Source organism: Limanda limanda, chromosome 18 (genome assembly GCF_963576545.1).
Source record: "Limanda limanda chromosome 18, fLimLim1.1, whole genome shotgun sequence".
In the NCBI taxonomy this organism is placed as follows: domain Eukaryota; kingdom Metazoa; phylum Chordata; class Actinopteri; order Pleuronectiformes; family Pleuronectidae; genus Limanda; species Limanda limanda.
Window position 1 is genome coordinate 19309424 of NC_083653.1, and position 21673 is coordinate 19331096.

At 41.5% G+C, this 21673-nt stretch overlaps 1 protein-coding gene across 4 annotated transcripts in view; it reads left to right on the plus strand.

Annotated features, from left to right (window-relative positions):
• The first annotated feature begins 514 nt into the window (after window positions 1-514).
• The window catches only part of cd2ap (CD2-associated protein), a 58438-nt gene continuing 37279 nt past the window's right edge, over window positions 515-21673 (plus strand). For 3 of the 4 annotated variants that reach the window (XM_061090963.1, XM_061090961.1, XM_061090962.1), the window contains exons 1-5: window positions 515-858; window positions 12001-12158; window positions 17582-17759; window positions 20506-20606; window positions 21297-21423. In XM_061090963.1, coding sequence (XP_060946946.1) covers window positions 855-858; window positions 12001-12158; window positions 17582-17759; window positions 20506-20606; window positions 21297-21423 — 568 coding nt within the window. In that variant the 5' untranslated portion in view covers window positions 515-854. The remainder of the gene's footprint in view (window positions 859-12000; window positions 12159-17581; window positions 17760-20505; window positions 20607-21296; window positions 21424-21673) is intronic. The other variant, XM_061090960.1, reaches the window with a different exon arrangement.

Sequence of the window (21673 nt, forward strand, 5' to 3'; positions counted from 1 at the left end):
TAGATCTTATTTTGGTAGTTTTCCTTGCTCTTTATGAGGGTGGAGGACAGAGGATGTCATACCTTGGTAAGCCCTATGGGACGAATTGTGATTTGTGAATGTGGGCTATACAAATACAATGTGATGGGTGGATTCATTGATTTTTTTTGCTGTCTCCTTGTATTTGAAAATAACATTGTGCCTTTCTGTGCACAAATAATAACGTAAATGTGTTATTGGTTATTATGTAGCGTGGATTCAATTCCCATACATCTCCAAAGGTTAATAACCAATCAAAAATGATCAATAAGTGTCACTAAAGTTGGGAGCAGTTGTGTGTGTATTCGTGTGGCTCACACACTCACACTGACTCCCACGCACACACACACACACACACACACACAGACACACACACAGACACACACACACAGTTACTGTACCTGCTGACTGGGCCAATAATCAAACAGGGGGATCAACATTCCTCTCGCGGGACTGTCCCGCCTGAAGCATCGCGAAGTTTCCTGCTTCTCTCCGGTGTTTCTCAGGCGGCAGCAGGCGGCAGACGGCGGAGGAGCCCGGTCCAAGAAAGGTGGAGACTCCTGCTCAACTTCCTGCACAGTAATCTTGAAGCACCGCCGAGAGAAGTCAGGAGGCGGGCGGAGCTGCTGCTGCTGCCGCTGCTGCTGCTGCTGCTGCTGCTGGGACAAGGGCGAATGGATCCACGGCTCGTTTGACGTCTTTATCTCCGGCGACTCGAGACGAACTCACCTTGCGGGCGTTTGGACGCAGCTACCTGGCTAGTGGCTAGCTAGCAGCGGAGCGGCTGGAAGCCTGATTCCCAGCGTCTGATAGCGAGGCGGTGCAAAGGGGCAGGAATGGGTAAGTTTTCCATGATGTGGCGCTTGTGTTGTTTCTGTCCGCCGCCTGCCTACCACCCCTCCACCCCCCCTTGTTCCCTGCCCAACGCAAATAAACCCGAGTGAAGCGGTGGAGCTCAGCGTCCGCGTCTTGGACCGTGCTCTGCGCCTTCTGACAGCAAGGTGTTCGAAGTTAGCAGGCTAGCCGTGTGTAGCCTTGCGAGCTAGCCGCCTGGTTAACTGGAGAACGCCGCCTCCATCCCTGGGTCTGGCTGCGTTTCTAGCTAATGGAAACACGAGCCACCACCACAGAGCTGATGTCAACACGGCCTCTGCAGAAACACTCCGGGTCCTGGAGGAGCCTGGAGCGGAACACTCCATTCTCACCGCTGCCTGTGGGTTTTTACATGAATAACTCCACAGGACACTCCCGACTTAAACTTCTTCTGATGGCTTGGATCCACCCCCCCGTAACCCTAACCCCATTTTTTTGTGTTGGCCCATGCAAGGAACAGATCGTTTTATTTAGCTCACTGTGTCGTGACTTACATTCCTTCCATGACTCTGACGTTTCACTGCAAGTTTCCCACACCCAAACATGCCTGCTTGACCTCACTTGTCACTGGACCAGAATGAACCACGTGTCTGATTCTGACCTGTGACCCAAGGTTTATCTGATTGTCCAAGTGATGGAATGGCAGCATCACAGATTCAGGCCCTGTCACTGTCAAACCTGGGAACTGTGTTGTTGATAACCCAACATGAGAGTCGGCAGTGGGTGGAGGAGGCTTGCTGTCATGTCACACAGGTTGTGGTCATGCAGAGGAACCACTCTGATCTCAGGCCTGAAATAGCAATGCAAACCTTCTGTTACTGTATCTTGTGACATCTTGCTTACTGTGTCTCACTCTGTGGGTCGTGTGGTTTGCATGTCGTAGGACTTGTTCAAGAAACCCGCTATGTTGCAAAACAGGTTTTCACAGCTCCGCTCGGCCCTCGGAGGTGTAAAACTGCAGACAGAGAGAAGAGAAGCTGCTGGAAATATAACTGTTGTGCATGAACTCTTGTCAAGCTGCTGCTCGACCTCGGTCTTGAATACCAGAGTTACAATCTAGGAGCCAATATTAAATTTGCACCAACAAAGCAGTGCAGAGGATTATTTGTCTACAAGGTGAGGTGTTTTTAAATTGTAACCCTGCAGGAAGACTGATTAGATCTCATTAAAATGACAACCACTGCATTTGCATTAGTCAGGCTTCTTCACCAGAGTCCATTTACAGGACACTAGGTTCATACAAGTCCGTAACGTGTTATGCTGGTGTTTGGTATGTGTCTCCTCAGGTAGCTCAGTGCTGAAGCTACCTCAGCTGTGTTTGAACACGTCCAGGCTGTGTGTGAGAGCCCCTCGCATTCTGTTTGCTTTCCCGTCAGCTCAGTGTAGACTTACATGCAGCCTGCTACAGATTGATAAAGTAAAATCCACAAACTGGCTTTGTGGAGCCTGGCATGGTCCCCACCTCTGTGCCTTTAGCTGTATAGTGGGTAATAGTATTATCGAGAAAAAAACGAGGATACAGAGAGAGAGGGAGCTTGAATGAATTGAAGTGGGGACATTGACAACTTCTTGTGGCAACATGACGCCCCAGTGTTGTGTTGTATTCGCCAACTTCACTGTAGTATTTCCGCAAAAACAAAGGGCTGACTTGTGCCATGATGTCCGATTGAACATTAACTTCACTGGCTTCAATCATTATTTACTAGAATGTGGTACATGTTGATTTCCCACCTCACGGATAAAGATCTGTTAAAGTAGCCTGGTTATCTGGTGATCAAATGTTCATTAACTAAAAAAAAACAACTCTTTAATAGATGTCTATTATTGGACTTCATGTTTACAGAGCAGGAGTCTTCATAAAACGGACAAGTTAATACATGGGAGATCATAGTTACCGGCCTGTACAAATCTTTCCTCTAGCTCTCTTCAAATGTGAACCAGTGCTGCAGGAACTCTGGCGTAATTATCATTGCCAACCTTTAAAACAAGTTTTGTAACTTTTTTTTAATTCTCATTTGAACAAAGATGCTCTTGACTTTTCCCTGGATGATTGAAAGAGCACACGAGTTTGCTTGAGTGCAAGTGGCAAACATGCTCGGGCTGCAACTGACACTTATCAATGATAATCAATAAGAACAGATTGATAAATTGTCAGATATTATCTTATTGAAGATATGTTGGCCGATGAGTCAGAAGAAACTGCAGTCGGCCTCCTACAGAAATACTAAAATAGGTTTAATGTTTTGCACTGACTGTGCCTCCATACCCGTTTTCAGACATGCACTGAGATTATCCATATGTGAAAACGCACATGTCCAATTCAGTTGTTGTTAGGGTTGAGCGATATTCAAACATTTTCATAGCATAACAATCAGCCACCGTCAGCCCAACAAGTGCAGTTTCGTAGGGGAGCATACCAGTATCAGTAAATGCAATAATGGTGGAGCTGTCATTACTTACACAGAATTTGTTTTTATGAAGACCAAATTATGTTGTTTCTACCCAGCGTGCGTTTACAGTTGTGTCTGATGAAACAGTGTGTCGGTGTGATCCTGTCTGTAAGCTAGTGCGAGAGAGCAAGCTTATTCAGGAGGGGCTGAATAAGTATACATTTAAGAATCATTATGTTGTAATCAGTGTTGATATCAAACAAATCAACGTTTTAATTTTAGCGGGTCAGCTGAGTATGCGTGACAGCATGGGCTGAGAAAGAAAGAAAAGTGAGCGAGCGGAGTCAGGATGAATGAATGAATATATATAATTCAATATAATATATGCCAGTTGGTGAGGGAATTCATACAGTAGAATTCATTCTTGAGAAGACAGACCATTATATCAATAGAATTAAATGACAAATTGCCCCAGCATTACCCCCCCAAAAAAACCAAACAACTGATGATAGACTCAGCCATCATCAATAAACAATATATCTGTCTAATAGCCCAAACCTAGTTGCTGTGGACATTCTCCAGGGTTTGTCCTGACAGCTAATGCTAGAATTAGCCCATGTGAGAACACATCAGGAGATTTTTCAGAGGACTCACTATGAAAACTAAAAAACAGTCACAGCATCACTCTTCTAGTATTGGTCAGGCTCTGTTATCAATTAATCTGCCTATTTGTGCTTTAATTGTGATTTAAACAATGAATTAAAGTGGTTGACACTTCAGTTGTCTGCCATTGTTGATGCACATGGACAACAAATGGACAGCCTGTTGGTTAGTTTTGCCAGTCAGTGGTGCTAAGTGTGCTCCTATAATGCATACAAGGGTAGTGCAAGCTGTTACCGTTTCCACATAGAGCTCTTTGTTTTATAATTCATGAATCAAGGCAGATTTAATAACTTATACTGAAAATAGCGATTGTTTGCTTTTGTGAACGTAGCTTCCAGGTATGTGTAATGTTTGGCAGGGCGTTGGTAAGCATACATGCTTAGCTTTTGGATTCACACTGCATGAGCAGGATTATTCAGGCTTTCATTTGGACAAGCAACAGCTCTCCCCTCACCGTCTCACTTAATTTCTCCCAGCAGCCCTTTGCCCTTCGTATCAGCCACCTCTCGGAGCGGTGCGAAGGAATGCAGTTATGGGTTTCCTCTGCTCTGATTGTGACTGAGAGAAGCACAGAGAGCACACTGATTTAGACAGTCTGCCTGGCAGTCAGCTCGCCTGCGTGGCCTTGAGTACCCCCCCCCCCCCCTCTTTCTCTTCCTTCCTTCCTCTCTCGCCCTGCCTCCCTCCCCCTGTAACATCCTTCTGTCTGTCACTGGCTTATATAAGACCCTTATTGTGCAAAGTCTTTACCTGGAAGCAATTTGTGAGGAGAGGAAATCAATAACCCTGGAAGTTCTTTGCAGACACAGACAGGAAGTGTGATGACTTTAATTTGAGGGGTTTCCACACTTGAAAGCAAAGATAATAAATACATAAATAACTGTGACAAAAGCAATGAACTATCTGTAGAAAGGCTGACATTGTCAGTGTCATTGCTGCTCATAATAATGAACAGTATTAAATAGGTAAGTCCCTCTCTTGTCAAACATTGTAGGCGTAATATATTGCCTCTGAGAGAAAAAAGATCACTTGTATCTGATAAGAGCAGAACCCATTGAAGCAAGACCAGGCATGATGGAGGTATGCTAGAGAAGCAATAGGCTCACATTATCCAACCATAACAAAGCATACAGGCAGTAATACACTGTAGCTCCTTTAAGGTTCGTTCCACTGAGGAATTTAAATTCCCTTGCTGCCTTTGAAAATGTGCGATAAAATAACTTATGTTGTAAGTTAAGAAATTAGTTCAGATTCATGTGTGAAACTAACTGAAAGTCAGTAAATGTAAGATGTTACTTTGAATCATCACACTCACAGAATATCTAAGTGTCAGTTGTTCATTTGACATACTGCAGTGCCAGTTCAAAAACTGCCTGTTTGGAATGGGTTGTTTACTTGGCCTTTTACAGTTTTCTGAAACTGTAAAAGTGACCCACAGTCATTGAGCCATGGAAAGTAAGGACCCCCTGCTGCTGCACAAAGAACTGTTCACTTGTTTATTCAAAGTTCTGTGAAGCTCGACCCAGTACACAGAAGCCCGAACCAGAGAATCAGTTGTTGTTGCTGTGATTGCAGCCGTTTTCTTGAATGCAGTGTTTTCATGATCAACAACGTCACTTATTCTCACGTGTGTTGATCAGTCCCAGCCGCCAATTCTACCGAGGGTTGTTTGCCTGTTTATTCAAAGTTTATTAACATTAAACACCAAGTGTGAAGCTGACTAGATTAATTGTTCTCATGATATGTGTTAAATAGACAAACATAACTAAGAGCTGAAGCTCTTTTTAAAGCTTCATTTGATGAGATGAGTCAACACTGAGCTCTTTATTCACTCAACTTACATATATTAAGTTAATTCCCCAATTCTATAATTGGAATCATAATGAAACATATTTAACCACTTCAGGTTTCCGTTTCAAAAATAATGTTCTACTTTAGCCTGGAATAGACAAAGCAAACACTTGATGGCTAGAGGTCCTTTTGCATTTTTACGATACTTCAAGGCCACCTTAGCTTCTCCTACATATTTTGAAGGGGAAGGTGAAAGGAGCTATATTCAGTTGTTCGCTATCTGCAACCTTACCCCTAGTTGCCATTAAATCCTACACAGTGAACCTTTATAGTTGTCTGAATTTAGGTTTATGGAGTATGAGTATGTTGCCGCTGTATGGCGTAGGAAAAATGACATGGTGGTGGCATGTTCTGGATATTTAAGGATTTCAATTGAGATGAGAGGAAAACATTTCGTTCGGGAGCTATCACGAGTTGGGAGCAAGCTGTGGACAGAGCGTACATCTGCAGAGGAAACGGTGCTTACAGGATCACAGTGAACATGCATCTGCTCAGAGTGCTATGGAATGACGCCTTCAGCTTTTGATCATCCCACTGTTCCCATCACTTGCCCATGTGTCTTAGCTGCAGCAAATATGCCAGGAATCCTCTGCCACCAGTCCTCAGAGCCTAGGTGTCATGCCACACTGTTAACAAGAAAAAAAAATCCTGCTGTGTGTCTGTTTAGTTCCCCTTCTGCTCCTTCTGTCTGTCATTATCACTCACTCACACATCAGAGATCTCTTTCAAATAATCAGGCAGGAAGTGTGGTCTGTGTTAGTTAAAGATGTGGCTCATTTTCTTTAGACATTCTCTCTGTGTATTGTTGGAGCCAGACCCAGTTTTTTTCCCTTATCTCTATCATTCAGCAGAACAGTGTTTAGGCTTGTGAATGGAAATATTTTTTGCCACTTCATATCTTACTCCATATCTCTCAGTAAATATCAAGCAGGAGAGTCTGTGGAGAGTGAAGGCGGGGAATAGGGGGGGGGGTTATTACTCATGTTTGTATAACATTGATTTTTGTCTAGTAGCAGCAAGTCACAGGGAACTGGCTCGATGTTTAACTACTTATTTGAGATCTTTTGCTCAGTGCTCAACACTTTTTAACAGTTGGATCTTAATATTTATCAAATTTCAGTCGTGAGAAAACCAAGGCAGGTTCACGAAGTTGAGCAAAAACACCAGCCATTCAAATTATGTTAATGCAAAAACAGGTGCTGACATCAAATCATGATTTCATGTTAGTCTGTGCGAAGGGGGTTAGGTTTTCACCCCTGTCCATCTGTTGGTGGTTCGTAAGCAAGATTACACCAAAATGTCCACGAAACTAAAAGGAAGGGTTAGGTATGTCCCAAGGAAGAACTATTTTAGCTTTGTCAGAAATCTCGTGCATGCAGTATTATGCAAATTATTTTTACATAATAATCCAGACATATATTCAATCACATCAAGAAAATTATGCAAAATCTGAGGCATGCAGATTACAACTCCTGACACTGTTGCCAGAAGCCTCCAGGGGACACAGTGCAGTAAACTGGGCCCCCCTCCATCATTTGGTTATGTATATTCATGTCTTTCTTAAACAGTCTTTTGGCTGTTGCTCTACTATCCTCTGCTTGACAGCGCACCATTTAGCTGATGCGCTTTTGGCCATAGCTCTTAGCCTTTTGACCCATTTCTGCATGTATGCCAGGATGACACAACATCTCCCACAGAGTGGTTCTGGCTGCTGCTGGGCCCTGTGATATTGTTTGTAAAAGCTGTTTATATGCTTCAATAACGTCTTCACACTGGACTGAAACCCATTCCTTTTGAGTTCTCTAATATGTTTACCAGTACCAGGATATAAGCATCATATCGTTTTGCTGTATAGTCTGACATGACACAGTTCGATGAGTAGCAGGCCTGCAGACCCACATCCCCTGTTAACACAGAGCTAGCCAGGGAGACATGCATGCAAGCATCCTGCTTAGGCACTGAACACTGGTGGCTTTAGCATTATTGTAGCCTCTTACCAACTTGCTGTGAGTGTAAGCTTTATGGGTATTTAAAATAACTGGCTGTATACCTACTTTGTTTGGAAATCTTAATAATAAGCCAGTATAAATATCACAGTTAATACACCGTAGCTTTTCCTGGTACGAATGCCAGGACTACATGAACAAAGTAATCCTGCAACCATATCCCAAACCAGAGGTTCATTCCTGAGTGAAGGCTCATATGCGATTTGATCATGGATAGCTGTAATTCAGTTTACTCTATTGTTGTTGTGGTTATTGTCATTTCACTTCTTCACTTAAATTTCTCGAGAAAATGTTTTTGCCCTTCAGGTCCCTTCACAAGTCAATAGAACTATTTAGGCCAGAATTCCCCTGCTGCCGCCTGACTGCAGCTAACTGCTGCCAGGAAGTTTGTTCCCTCTACACACTCGCGCGCACACACACACACACACACACACACACACACACACACACACACACACACACACACACACACACACACACACACACACACACACACACACACACACACACACACACACACACACACACACACACACACAAACCACCTGTATGCTGACTGTGTTGGCTGTTTTAATGCATTTAGAAAGGCATTTCCTCTGAGGAACAAACCAAGAGGACTTTGTCCTGCCAATAATTCACAGGCCAACACCTATCACTGACTGCGCTCATTCAGGACCAGAGGCCTTAGTTATTGAGGGAGATCATCTTTTCTCACAAAATCACATCCATAATCACCACACATTCCGACCCCTGATTTGAGAAACCTAAATTGTCCTATATGTGACGTTTTTAGTAGTTTAACATGTCACATAAACACGTTAAAAAGCTGTTTTAAAATAAAAAAATATGAAGCAAATTACCTAGAACTCTTTCCTGTTTTGTGTTGGTTTCCCCTCTTCCCAAGACCATAATAACAATAATTTAAGAAACCCATTATCATCTGGTATTTTAAAGATGAGTTGAGTGGGAAAAATCTAGACTATAGTGTGGAAGAAAGTGCAGATCAGTGTGTGTGGAAGTGATTTAATTGGTAGTGATTTGGCTGCCTGCGGTCCTCAGGCGGGGCGTGTTTGTGTCGTCGCTGAGACACTGTAATCTGTGTGGTTGCACAAAAGTCCCTCTGCTTCACGTCCAATCAACTGGAAGATGAGCGCAGCCCTGTGTGCTGCCTTAGCTCAGCTGAGTATGACTCTGCGTGTCAGTGCTGCCTCCTGTTTTGTTAACAACGGCTGAGCAGACCGTATCTCTTCCTGTGGTTACATGGGCAGATAGTCCTAAATTACTGTCTGGGGGCTCGCCTCCGTTGTTTATTTTCTGCGTTGCTCGGGCATGTGTGTTGTTAATTTTCTGTGCCTCATGAATCTGGACGGTTGGTTCGAGTGTTGTGATCAGAGCTGACAACGTCTATAGTCTTATCTGTGGTTTATGTGCTGTGCTGATGGGCCAGAAATTGGTGCAGAGGGAGTTCAGGGTTATTAAGAACCACTGGACAGCCGCAGGACTCATAACATAGTGAGTAAAAGACGAGTGCTACTCACCCTCCTGGCAGTAAGTAGTTTTCACTACCTGATCCATAATGTCTCCCTGGTCTCCATTAAACCAGAGCTTAGGAACTTAATTATCCTGTCCAGCACCATATATACACAGGCTGGTCCTTATGACCATGTTGGACACCCTGTCGTCATAATTCACTGTTAGAATCTGCTGCAGTTTCAGTTTTGCAGCTGCAATATAAAAAGACCTGTTCAGCCAACTGCCAAAGACTGGTTGGCAAGTCATTATGTGTTCCTTCAAACCGCTCTGAGATCATCCTTAAGGAGGGAGTTTTTACTTACATTGTAATGACTCGAGTGCCAAACATTGTGGAATAGAGGAAGCTCTTAAAATTCACTCTGGGAATGAATGAAACAATGCAGCAAAAGTCAGTCAACAGAAACATATTTGTTAGCTGTTTTGATTATTGATTAATTGTTTTGACTCATTTTTAAGCATACAAGCTACTAAATCCTCAAACACTGTCTGTAGTTTGTTGTCTGTTTTTATATCATTGTAAACTTAAAGCTCTTAGTTGAGATTAATGGATTAACTGAACTGAAAAAAACTGAAAATGTCTTTGTTAAGAGCCCTTGAGTAGTGGCACAAATATTTTGTAGTTGCCGGATCAATAACTAAAATGCATTGATTAGAGAAGATAAAGTAGTAAAAGTGTTACTTTTTCAGGTCGTCTTAATGCAATGCAATGTTGGTAGTGAGAATGCAACTAATAATTTTTTTTTTTTACCATTCCGATGATAATCTAGTGATCTGAAATCTGAAAACTCACTAATCATTATTTATTAGAGCCCACTATGAGGTCACCACATGCCTTGTTTTGTTCATCCAAAAGCCAAAGACCAACTAATGACTAAAAACAACAGAACTGTGGGGATGTGAACTCCTTTATTTAGCCTTGCTGTTAAATAATCTAAGTCGCCAACATCCATGAAGATTTAACCATCCTCAGAAGTCAGGCCTCGGCACTACATCTGCCTAATGTAGTCACTCCAGTGCTGAAGCATGTTCAATGCACAATCAACAACTCTATGCTCTAGGGTTAGTCTTGTGCTGTCTTTTACAGCACTTCACTACTGTGGTCAGCCATAGCAACCACCTCTATGTCAGCCCTGTAATATGCTGGTGACCTGTCCAGGGTGTATCCCGCCCCTCACCCAATGTCTGATGTGATTGGCTCCATCTCCCCCTGCGACCATCCAAATATAAGCTGTTTAAATAATAGATGGATTTATAGAAAATCTTTTACAATCAGTAAACAGTTAGATAATTATGGAAATACTCTATCTTTTTGTCTATGCATCTCTCTTCCCTTTAACTGCATTGCTCTTCTCCTCCTCTTGATCGTATACACAGAGTGTAATGTAGAGTTGAAAGCTCATTGGACGTTGGGTCAGGCTGCTCTCTTTGGGCCAAGGTTGATGAAGTCAGAGGCTTAGACAGATGCATTAACAAACACATGTTCCAGCAGTCAAAACTGAGCCAAGTCATACAGCAGTTGCCTGACCAGTCTAGTGAAGTGCTGAATGACTCTTCCCAGGTGTGGGTGCACGTGCGTGTGACACTGTACCCTCATCTTTTTTGTTTTGGCTGTGCTTGGTGTGAAGCCAGTCTTTGTGTTAATGGCGACGTCTGTGAATAAAATTCCTCACTACCAGTTTGTCCTCTGCAGCACGCTTTATTTTTAGAGGCTGCTTAACCTGCTGCACTGGAAGCAGTGCGGCTCCCTGTTTACCTCCTTCTCTCACTCTTTCTCTCATTGTAATGTGATGTGGATTGCCAGGGCCAAACACTATCTTAATTCATAAGTGTGGTCGTTCAGTTTTAAGCAGGACCTATTGCCAATTATGTATTGTTTCATGTTCAGGGTTGGAAATGCTCTCTCTGAAAACCCCGCGCTCACACTCAAATTTACCCTACTAGTGCTAGATTTCCTTCGCTCCAGCTTCAGCTCTTCTCCTCACGCTGCTTCTAAAAAATGAAACGCCTGCTCTTGGATTTTTCTTTGCGATGGAATTTTAACAGAGATTTTGTTTCTATAGTTGCTAGCAACAGTGTTCCCATAAAGTAAAAAAAACCTTGTGTTTGCCACTCCATGTTGACCAGTGATCTGCTGAAGCCATGAAGCTGCCGTGCTTTTTCTTCAGGCACCCCGACAGGAAGCCTGTGTAAGTCAGGGAGTGAATTTGGTGGATTATAAAAGCTGAAAATGAAATCAACAAGGTCTGTTCCTTATACACTCTTGAATACAGATAGAATGAGAATAGTCACTTTAGCTGCCAGAAATATAAAAGCACATTAACAAATAGAAGAGGAAATGTTTTGTTGTTTTATCTCATTATTGTTTCTGAATGAAAATGGTTATAGATATTACTTAAACATATTCTTTATCGCAGAGTCATTATGACGTTTTGTTTAATTCTCTGTTATTGTTTTTCTTATCTCCCCTTTCTTTTCCTAAACTTCCTCATCTTATCCCTCCCGTACCATGGCCTTCCTCTGTCTGCCTCTCCCTTCTCCTTACCCTTCTTTCTTTCTGTCCTTTTTTCTCGTTGTCTGACTTCCTCTACACCATTTTCCTCCCTGGTTCCTTCCTCTCTCTTTTCTTTTTCTCTGCTTGTTTCCTCATTCACCCTCGTCCTGAGCAGAGGTTGTTGTGGAGTACGAGTATGAGGCGCTCCATGAGGACGAGCTCACCCTGGGAATAGGTGACATCATCAAGAACGTGCGGTACATAGATGAGGACGGCTGGATGGAGGGGGACCTCAATGGGAAAAGGGGGCTTTTCCCTGACAACTTTGTGAAGGTGAGAATCGCTCCTCTGTTTTGCCATATGGATCATATCACATACTGAGTTGTAACAGAGTTTTTCCTGTGGAACGTTCTCCATGCACTTCCTGGGAGCCTTTTAATGTCGAACCATTAAAGTGAATCCTTGGAGCTGTGAGCATTAGTAGACCATAGTTGTCTGCAGAGGGTTAGGCGTCATCTGTTTCAGTAAGGGACGATGTACACTATGTGAATTAATAGATTTAATTAGACTTATCCATAAACCCATTTCTCTCTACTGCTTTGGTTAAAGGCAAAGCTTTTGTGTATTCAGAAATCCTGATGCAATATTCAAAGATAGGTTGTGCTTAAAAACGTCTTTACTCAGAGTTTGTGTATCCGTAAATAACGAGAAAACTACAAATGGAATGGTGCATCCGAGATTATTGAGGGTAAAACAGTTTGTTAGTTAGCAGGGTTATGCAAAAACTGCAGGACAGATTACCATGAAACTGGGTGGAAGAACCCATTAAATTTTGGTGTGTAATTGGATCAGTCTGGATCCAGGAATAACTTTTCTCTGTTTTTCAACCTGTTCTTACAAATTTCCTCAGAGAATAATTTATTGATCTTGATGAAAAAGTGTCATGTTTAGCAGACTGAGTATTTAAACGTGGTTTCATAAGGGTTTATTGGCAGAGAAATGCTCTCTGAGTGCCCCTGTAGTTATTTAATTGTTTCTAGGCAGCTCTTCATCTGCGCCGTGTTTTCCCCCTTGGTCTAGTAACTACTGATAACACAGAGCTAAAAGCATGGCCTTGTGCAGTCTGATTCTTGTTATGAATAATGAATCCACTGTCAGTGGTTGTTAAAGAAAACTGGGTTTTAAAATTGTATAGCTCTGCAAGATCATCTTTACATTTTACATTACATTTCATTGAGCTGACGCTTTTATCCAAAGTGACTTACCATAAGTGCATTCCACCAGGAGGGTACAAACCCAGAACAACAAGAGACGATTAAGTACATTTTGCTTCAAAAAAAGCCAAACTACAAAGTGCTACATAAAAGTGCCATATAAGTGCAACTATTTTTTTTACTGGCAAACAGATAAATGATTATCTTAACATTGTCATCAAAAGGTATGATGATTAACAAACTTTAGTTTACTATAGCACCCTACTTTATTACTCCTATTTCCACTCAAAGCCTGTCCTCTATGGTTTAAGAGGGATCCATAATAACACTTTTATACTTCAAGCTTTTATTGTGTTGAGTGTAACAAGTTGTCAACCTGTCTCTCAGACAGATCCAGCCGACTCGCAGGATCTGTGAAGAAACAAGCCGAGTCATCTGTTGTTATGACTTGATCTAGCTCTTGAGGCACCTGAGTGTGTTTATGTGAAATCATTCTTTTCTTTGCAGGGTGTTTGGGCAGCTAATGCGCTGTGAAATGATTCACTACAGCAATATCGCCTTTCCTCGTTCCTCTCTCTTCTCTACTGTTTTCCGCGTCCTATAATCCTGCGTAGTGAGATAGGTAATCTGCTAAGTAGCCTGGCCCAGTCACTGAGCTTGGATAGCTAATCCTCTAAGGAGCCGGCTGGCTGTTGAACTTTGTTCCCGACAACCCTGCAGTCATCTGAGATGTTGTATTTAATCTTCCTGCTTTTATTTGTTTGGTAGCTGAAAGATCAGGGGATATGAAAAATGCTGCAGATGGTAAGGACTGTAACTGTCAGTCAGGATTGTGGCATAAATTCGTTTTTTTTTATTATTGTCATCAGGGGAAGATCATATTCATTTAGATAGAAATGTCTCTGGGTATTTGAGTGATTATATAAGTCTTGTTCAAGGTTTTTTTGCGAAAGTTTGGAGTCTGTGTTGATGAGCTGGTCAAAAACATCTTTTAAGGTCTGCTTGTCAGCATCTTTGTGTGTGTGTCTGTGTGTTTTTCTGTGTGTGCGAGCATCTACTTTTCACTATAGCTTGAGCAATATATCAGTCAGCAGATTTCGTTGGCCAATGTTAACCTATCACTGATATATCAGTGTGTTTATGAATGTATATAGGGTTTAGGATGTATTGGATCTGTTACAATACATAATCAAGAAAAGGATGCTTTGGAGAATATCAGATTGTGTTGCATCATCATATAGTTTGTCCAGCAGAGCGCACTCCAACTCCACTGTTTAAATCACTGTCTGCAACACAGGTAGCAGAGTGTGAATCACAGCTAAGCAGACTGTGGCACAGACTGAAGCTATGAAATTGCTGACTATTGTGTGAAATACATTGCTGGAGTGTGAATAACGAGTCTGAGACAATTTTCAGGTGGAAGAATATGAAGCAATATTGCCCAATATATTGATATCTATATATTCCACTCTCTGAAATCTGTATCGGCCTAAAAAAATCCAGCATCGTCAGTTTATCCTGTGCATGTATGATTTTATGTGACTGTGTGTATATGACACAGTGAAGGAAAACAGCGGGTGATTTAAAATCTCACGTTAAAACATGTACGGCTTCATTATTATTTCTGCTGTTGATGATAGAATGGGTTCTTTCTAATTAACACCCTGGATGTGTGACAGTTGTAAGTGTAAAACAGTTAGTAGATGTGTTTTATACAGTGTTTATACAACACACCACCATTCACTGCATGGTGGTGTGTTGTCACACTTTCTTAAAGCCCTTTCACACTTTTCAGTATTGTCAGTGAACCACAAACAGATACCGAGAGGGGGAAAGGAATTATGTAATTTTCTGCATCTAAAGCTAATGTTAATTTCAATGAATCTGTGTATTTATCACTGCCACACTTATACGCACGCACGCACGCACGCACACAGCTGGACCTCCTCTACAGTGGAGTCGCAGAGTGAACTGGTTAATGTTTTAGCCACAGACACACCAATCTCTTTGTTTAATATGTTGATTTTGTGATTAACAAAAGATAGACCGACTTGGCGGGGCTCTTTCTGGGACTCGTAACTTGTCACAACAAAGGCTTAGTCCCCTTTTGACTTCAGTCTACACTGACTGATAAACAGGAGAGAGCTGAGGAGTGTAGGATAGGCTGAGGGTCACTAGTTAAAAATGTATTGATTCCATAACCTTTAAACATTCATATAAAGATCTTACTTTGCACCTGGGTTTAGTGCGAGTGGTTTGAATACCATCACACTTTTTTAATATGCAAGTTCCTGGGCCTAAGATCAGTCTGAGTCCCCTGGTTTTAGTGGAAGGCACTTAAGCAATTATTGACTCCATAGGGATCAAAGGAGGATTGTGCATGTTAACATCTCCAAGAGAAAACAGACTGGGACCTGCTCATGTTGTTTAGCATTAATTGACACAGTAGTTGATGACAGCTTTTTGAACAAAGAATCTGAGCAGAACATTCTAAGCTGGACACGGTAGGGATCACAAGCAGCTCTGAAAAGAGCAACTGACACATACATATTATTTGGAGAGTTTGTATAACCTGTTTTTTGACTGCTGTATTTCACATGTAAACATTCAGAGGAGGCACAGCGGTCGATTAATGAAGGCTTCCAAAAAACACACTGATTGTTTGTTTGAATTAACTTACCTGTACGTGTACATGGATTGTTAGTGTAGTAGTCTGCCTATGTATGTCTAACATTGTGATCAGTCCATTATATGTACTTTGTAATTGTACTTATACTTCTCATACAAAGTCTGTCTGTCTATCAGCAGGATTATTCAAAAACTACTCAAGCAATTTCGTATAGAGGTGGGGCAATGGCGCTGCACACAGCTCTATATTGGAGCAACTGCACAAACATTACAATATAGATCATTTGTGTCATCAGAGGATGAGAAGGATAAGAGTATCCAAAATGGATGGTTGCATGTTTATGTTAACACCCCAGCATGAACATACATTATATATATTGAGTATAAATCTATTAGGGCTGGGCGATAAAACAATAAATATTGTCAGCTAAAGATTATCGCGATATAACTTTTCATCGATAGAAATATAAGACATGGTCAATATAATTTTGATAGAACTCATTCCATCCATGTTTTGACAGACAACACAAACAGCCAATGATGATGAGAATTGAGAATAGCTCCGAACCAATCATGTGGCTGGAATAGAGTTACAGCTACGTCAGGTGAGGTTGACACACAAAGCACAGAGAGTAATAGGAGCAGCAGCACATGTGCTAATGTTTGGGCTCCTCTATAGAGGTGGACGACTCTGAATCGATGCAGTGACTGAACATTTGTTTTCACTTTACATTACAAACAACACGAGACGTAAGGTGACGCGCAAACTATATACATACATTCCATCTTAAATCCTGACAGGAGTTAGTGAAGGTGTGACATGGACTTTGTGCTGTTGTCAGGGAGTTTCCCAGGCTACGAGAATGCAGCAGCTGGTTCACCGCCTGACTTTGACACGATTGGGATCATTAGCGACAGTTAGATTTAGCATGAGTAGGCTGTGCTTAGTACAATGCTGCACTGGCACTGACACTTTGTGAATCTGTAGCTCATCAGAAGGCTGATTGTCCCACACATTTCAATTCACCATGTTATGTGAAGCTAATTTACCCTGTCTCACTTTTCCACATTCCATCTAACCAATGTCCTACAACACTATTAATATATCAGGTGTTTGCCTCCTGCCTGATGTGCATTTCTGGTGCAAATCATCTTTTAGGCAAAATTGAGATTCATTGTGTTTTTTTTTTAATGTGGCAAACCAGTTTCTCTAGCCACATCCTGAAGAGGTGTGGATCACCACACTGTGTCTAGTGGCTGCAGTCCTAAGAAGAACACAGGGAATTTTTGGATTATATTTTTCGGTTTTCCAGCTATGATCTACCTAACCAGTATTAATATCCTCACATTCGGAATCTGTGAATCGAGGTAATTTACAATGTGTTTTAAGCCTAAATGTTCGCTGATATCTTCTGACGAGGTGCATTCATGGACTGTCGGATATGCCAAAGTCAGCTAGCTTAGCCATTTCCTGTGGACTTTTATGAATTTAACATGTGTACAGTGATTGAGTGGAGATTTATAAATATCAAGATATATATATAAAAAAAAATTTGGGGCCATATTGCCTTGCCCTAATGGGAGAATCGCTTGACTTTGTGGAAACTATATTAAACAATGCAATCACAACAAAGATCATAAATAAATAATAAATATACACTTTTTGATTTCCAGTTAAAAAAATAATTCAATTGTATTGGTTGTTATCCAAATTATTTAAATATCAAAAATATATTGTTAGGCGTTGGTAGAAAAAAAAAATATCAGTACTAGGAGTTGTAGAATTATAAGTATATGTGTATATTAGAGATGGAAGAGATGGAACATTTAGAATCTTAGAATTTTACTGAAAATGAAGACAAATTGTAAAAGAAAATTCTTAATGTATCTTGTATGTGTTTGTTTTTTATGTAGGAATTGAAGAAGGAATCCAAGGAGGCCAAGGAAACAAAGAGTGAGCCTAAAGAGGAGACCTCTCAGCCTCAAAGGAGAGAGAAAAGCGCAGGGAACGTGGCCAACCTGGTCCAGAGGATGAGCACAATCGGCATCCCGACTGGAGGCTTCCAGCCTCAGCCACCAGCAGCGGCAAAAAGTATGAAGCTGTACTTTTATCTGTGTTTACATAAGGTCATTTATTAAATCAGGACTTCACAGTATCCAAAAATAGTGTTTTAGGAACCTTCATCGGTTTCGGATCATAATGAAACAGCTGTCCTGTATATTTAGATTTACATGGGTCTTTCCAGGACAACTACTGTGTCACTTTAAATGTTGCTGTCGCAAAGAACTGTGGGACAGCATTTTCTCCTTTCCTTTCATAAAGGATGTTCCTATGTTTTCTAAGCTAAAGGAGATAACTTAGGAAGCATTTAAGCTTTTTTCTTCATCATTTAGAGAATTCCAATACCTCTTACTATGGCGGCCGCTGAAATACTCCCGGCTCATTTCACTCAGTTAGGAAGGTTAGAAAACACCAATGCACTCTTCTGAGTGCTATTGTAGTCGTTATTGCAGTCTTTCTTCTTTCCTTTGCGTTTTTCACATTAGACTACAGAATTTAGCTTTACTATACCGCCCCCTTCAGACTGAACACTGAAAACCATGTCTCACAACATCACAGGTACCTTTAGTGCCACTGCTGCTACAGAAATAAACGGACCTTTTAGAATCAAATTGTGTGACATACATACTTCTTACCGCAGCTGGGCACATTAGACTAAATCAATTGTTATTGACTAGAACAATACGTTTAACAATACGTTAAATAACACAAAAAAAATAAATACTTATCCTACAATTTCCATTCATCTTGCGTTTGGCAGGATAAAGCAAACTCCCCAGCTAGTATTGTTTTACCTGTATCTCCTGCGTTGGAGCCCATGTATCCTCTCATGCAGAAATATGCATGTCCTCTGTGTGCAAACCTCCAACCAGTCCAGTCTTGTTTGAAGATTATATCATGAATGCTGTTTTTTCTTTTCCTGTTCCACCTGAGCAGTGCTCCAGACTAAACCTTTACATTGGTTTCACCAGTGCGCCTAACTTTTTATTCAGTATTTAGCCCACCATTTTTTACTGTGCCTTATTGCATGGCAAAATACACCTATTATACCTTATCTTGACAGTCCCCATATATATTGGTAATTTCTTATTGGCTGGGTATCGCCGCTGATTACCCACATCTATTCGATTCTGATTCACAAAGTTTCGATTCGATTTTAGATTAGATTAGATATAGATTCAGGTAAGGATATATATTGGAGACCTTATTGAGATTAAGAAGTTAAATTGTTACCGTTGTGAAACCCTTTTAAGCCACCCGTATATCGGTATTATTATAGCATAATCCTGCAGGTAATTCCTGTCAAAGAGCAATAAACTTAATTCTGAAGAATATTTAGTCTGACATTTGAATTAGAATTGAATAAATATTAAACATTTGGCAGCCTGGGGTTGTGAGTGTAAACTCTGCAGACGAGATGAGGGAGCGACACGAGTCGATCAAATCCAAAGACAGACCAGCTAAATGTTTGGTGCACCAGTGCGACCAATGACATTTTTTTAGTCGCACGTCCCCGAAATGGTCACACTCTGGAGACCTGCTCAGCTACTGTTACTATGTGTCTAATCTCAAAGAATGGCATGCTTAAAATACAGAGCTCAACTTGAGAGAATAAGTCATGTGTAGACATAATAGTACAGTAATTGTCTGCTAATGTAGATTTCTCCTGCATTTGTGATATTGCGTGTATTCCCGTAGGAGAGATAGACAGATGCTCTGAAACATGAATAATACACGATCACCTGACCTCATACTAACACATGCTGACGGGCACCAGCACAAAATTAAGTGCAGCACTTATAAAGACATGCAAATCAACACTTTACAAGGAACTTCCTCCTACAGTAGGCCTCTGCTTCCCCTCCCAGTGGATCACATCTCCCTGAGGACCACTAGGGTTTGGCACCTCTGAAGGCCAACCCTTGTATTCGGGCCTTTTAGCTCTTTTGCCCTGACTGAACCTCATCTGTACAACCTCCTTAGCATCAAGCTGCTCCAAGCTAGTTCCCTCAAGACTTGTTCTAATCATCACCTCCCCTGTGTCCACATCTGACATCAGATTTAATTCTCTTCCGGGGATATATCATTCTGAAATTGTATTACTATTCTGCACTTTTACTTTTGTTTCTTTAAGTACTTGCAGATTAGGGCTAAGTATCGCCAAATCGATCTGATTCCGATTCCTAATTTTAATTAATTAAACCCTTTCAAAGAGCGATGAAGTTTTAATTCTTAAGAGTAGTCCGTCCGACATTGGTGAGGCTGTTCATTGTGTGTGCGTGAGTATGTGTGTGTGCATGCTGCCAGTCTGACACGCACACAAATTCTCGCTCATTACTGGCATTTCACGTGATGGCCTATACGATGATGATGCAAGTCAAATTTAGTCGCACTGTCTCCAAAAAATATTTGCAAAATGCCCCTAAATGGTCGCAGTCTAATCGTTTCTGCTCGTCAGTATTTGTATGTGTCTATAATCGGTAGCAGTGTTTGCTCAGCAGGGTGTGTTTGCTGCCTGCCAAAGGATCACCCTGCGGAACCGTCCTGTCTGGGGTGGAGTTCTTGATCGTCCTCCCGCTTCCTTGATCTGCACCTTGCTTGCAGGCACCTGTCCCACCCCCCCGCCCCGCCCCTTTGACTTTCTGACGTTCACATACACAACAGCCGAGTGCTGTCCCTGTGACATGAAAACAAAACAGAGACTAGTGAATGTGTGAGACCACGCAGCAGGTTGGTTGACTCACTGGTGTTCCTTGGGCCTCCTTTGTTTTCACAGAGCCGAAGAGGAGACAGTGCAAGGCGCTGTTCGACTATCAGCCGCAGAATGAAGACGAGCTAGAGCTGAAGACCGGAGATATCGTAGACATCATTGAAGAGGTACTTTATCACCATTACTGACTATTATAGTTCATAATTGTCTAAGAAACCGAACCAGTGTATATTAAGTTCCCTGTCAAATCTAATGGTTTCCTTTTGAAAAGTAAATTAGAATTAATGTTCCTGTGACCTCTGCGCTTTTCATTTGCCGACCTGCAGTGTTCAAGCTAAACAAGCTTCACTTTATTCTACACATACTGTATGTTATGCCTCCAAACACTGAAGATACACTGACTGCCTATCTGTGGTGGCAGCAAGTCAGAACAAGTGTAGGTGCAAAGTCAGTGCTAATAGGTTGCTCTATAATGTTTTATGTGTGTACTGAACTACTCTGAGCAGTAAAACAAATCATTAATGTAATTTTGCTGGATGAAATGGATTCGAACGGGCAGGTAAATTTCCCCATGATTACATTTTCTTACTCTATTAATTGCAGGATTAAATGTTGGGGACGGGTTTTCTAAAGCATTTATCTACCTATTGGTTCAAAATGAGGCTTTACAGAGTTTTATAGTTGGATAAGTGCATAATTAGGTTTATTGGGAGCATAGTGGAATTTGAAATAGTCTGACTGTTGACCAGAGAAGCAATGGCCCTAAGAACCACCACTTATTAACTTGTTCGGGGTGAATAAATTACATAACTGTTGTTGACGTTATCTCATTGCTCCATTTCTTTTCCTGTGTGCAGGTTGAAGAGGGCTGGTGGAACGGTAACGTAAACGGCAAGTCGGGACTGTTCCCCTCAAACTTTGTCAAAGAGCTGGACGCCATGGGAGAGGACGGGGAGTCAGTCGACACGGCAGCAGATGAGACTGGTAAGGACAGAGAAAGAAAGCAAGCAAGCCAGACTTCATTAATGGAAAGGGTGCAGCCCAGTTGGCAAAACACTAGAGAAGGAATACTGGAATTTTTTAATGTTTGCTCTGACACGATAGCAAATAAAGCTCAGGGCTGTTGCAAAGAGACTGTTTTTCTTGTTAATTAATTCTAGTCAGATTCAACGGTGGTTGTCGTCTGTCTGAAGTGTCTTTTTGAATGTTTTAGAGGATATATATTTCACAGTTT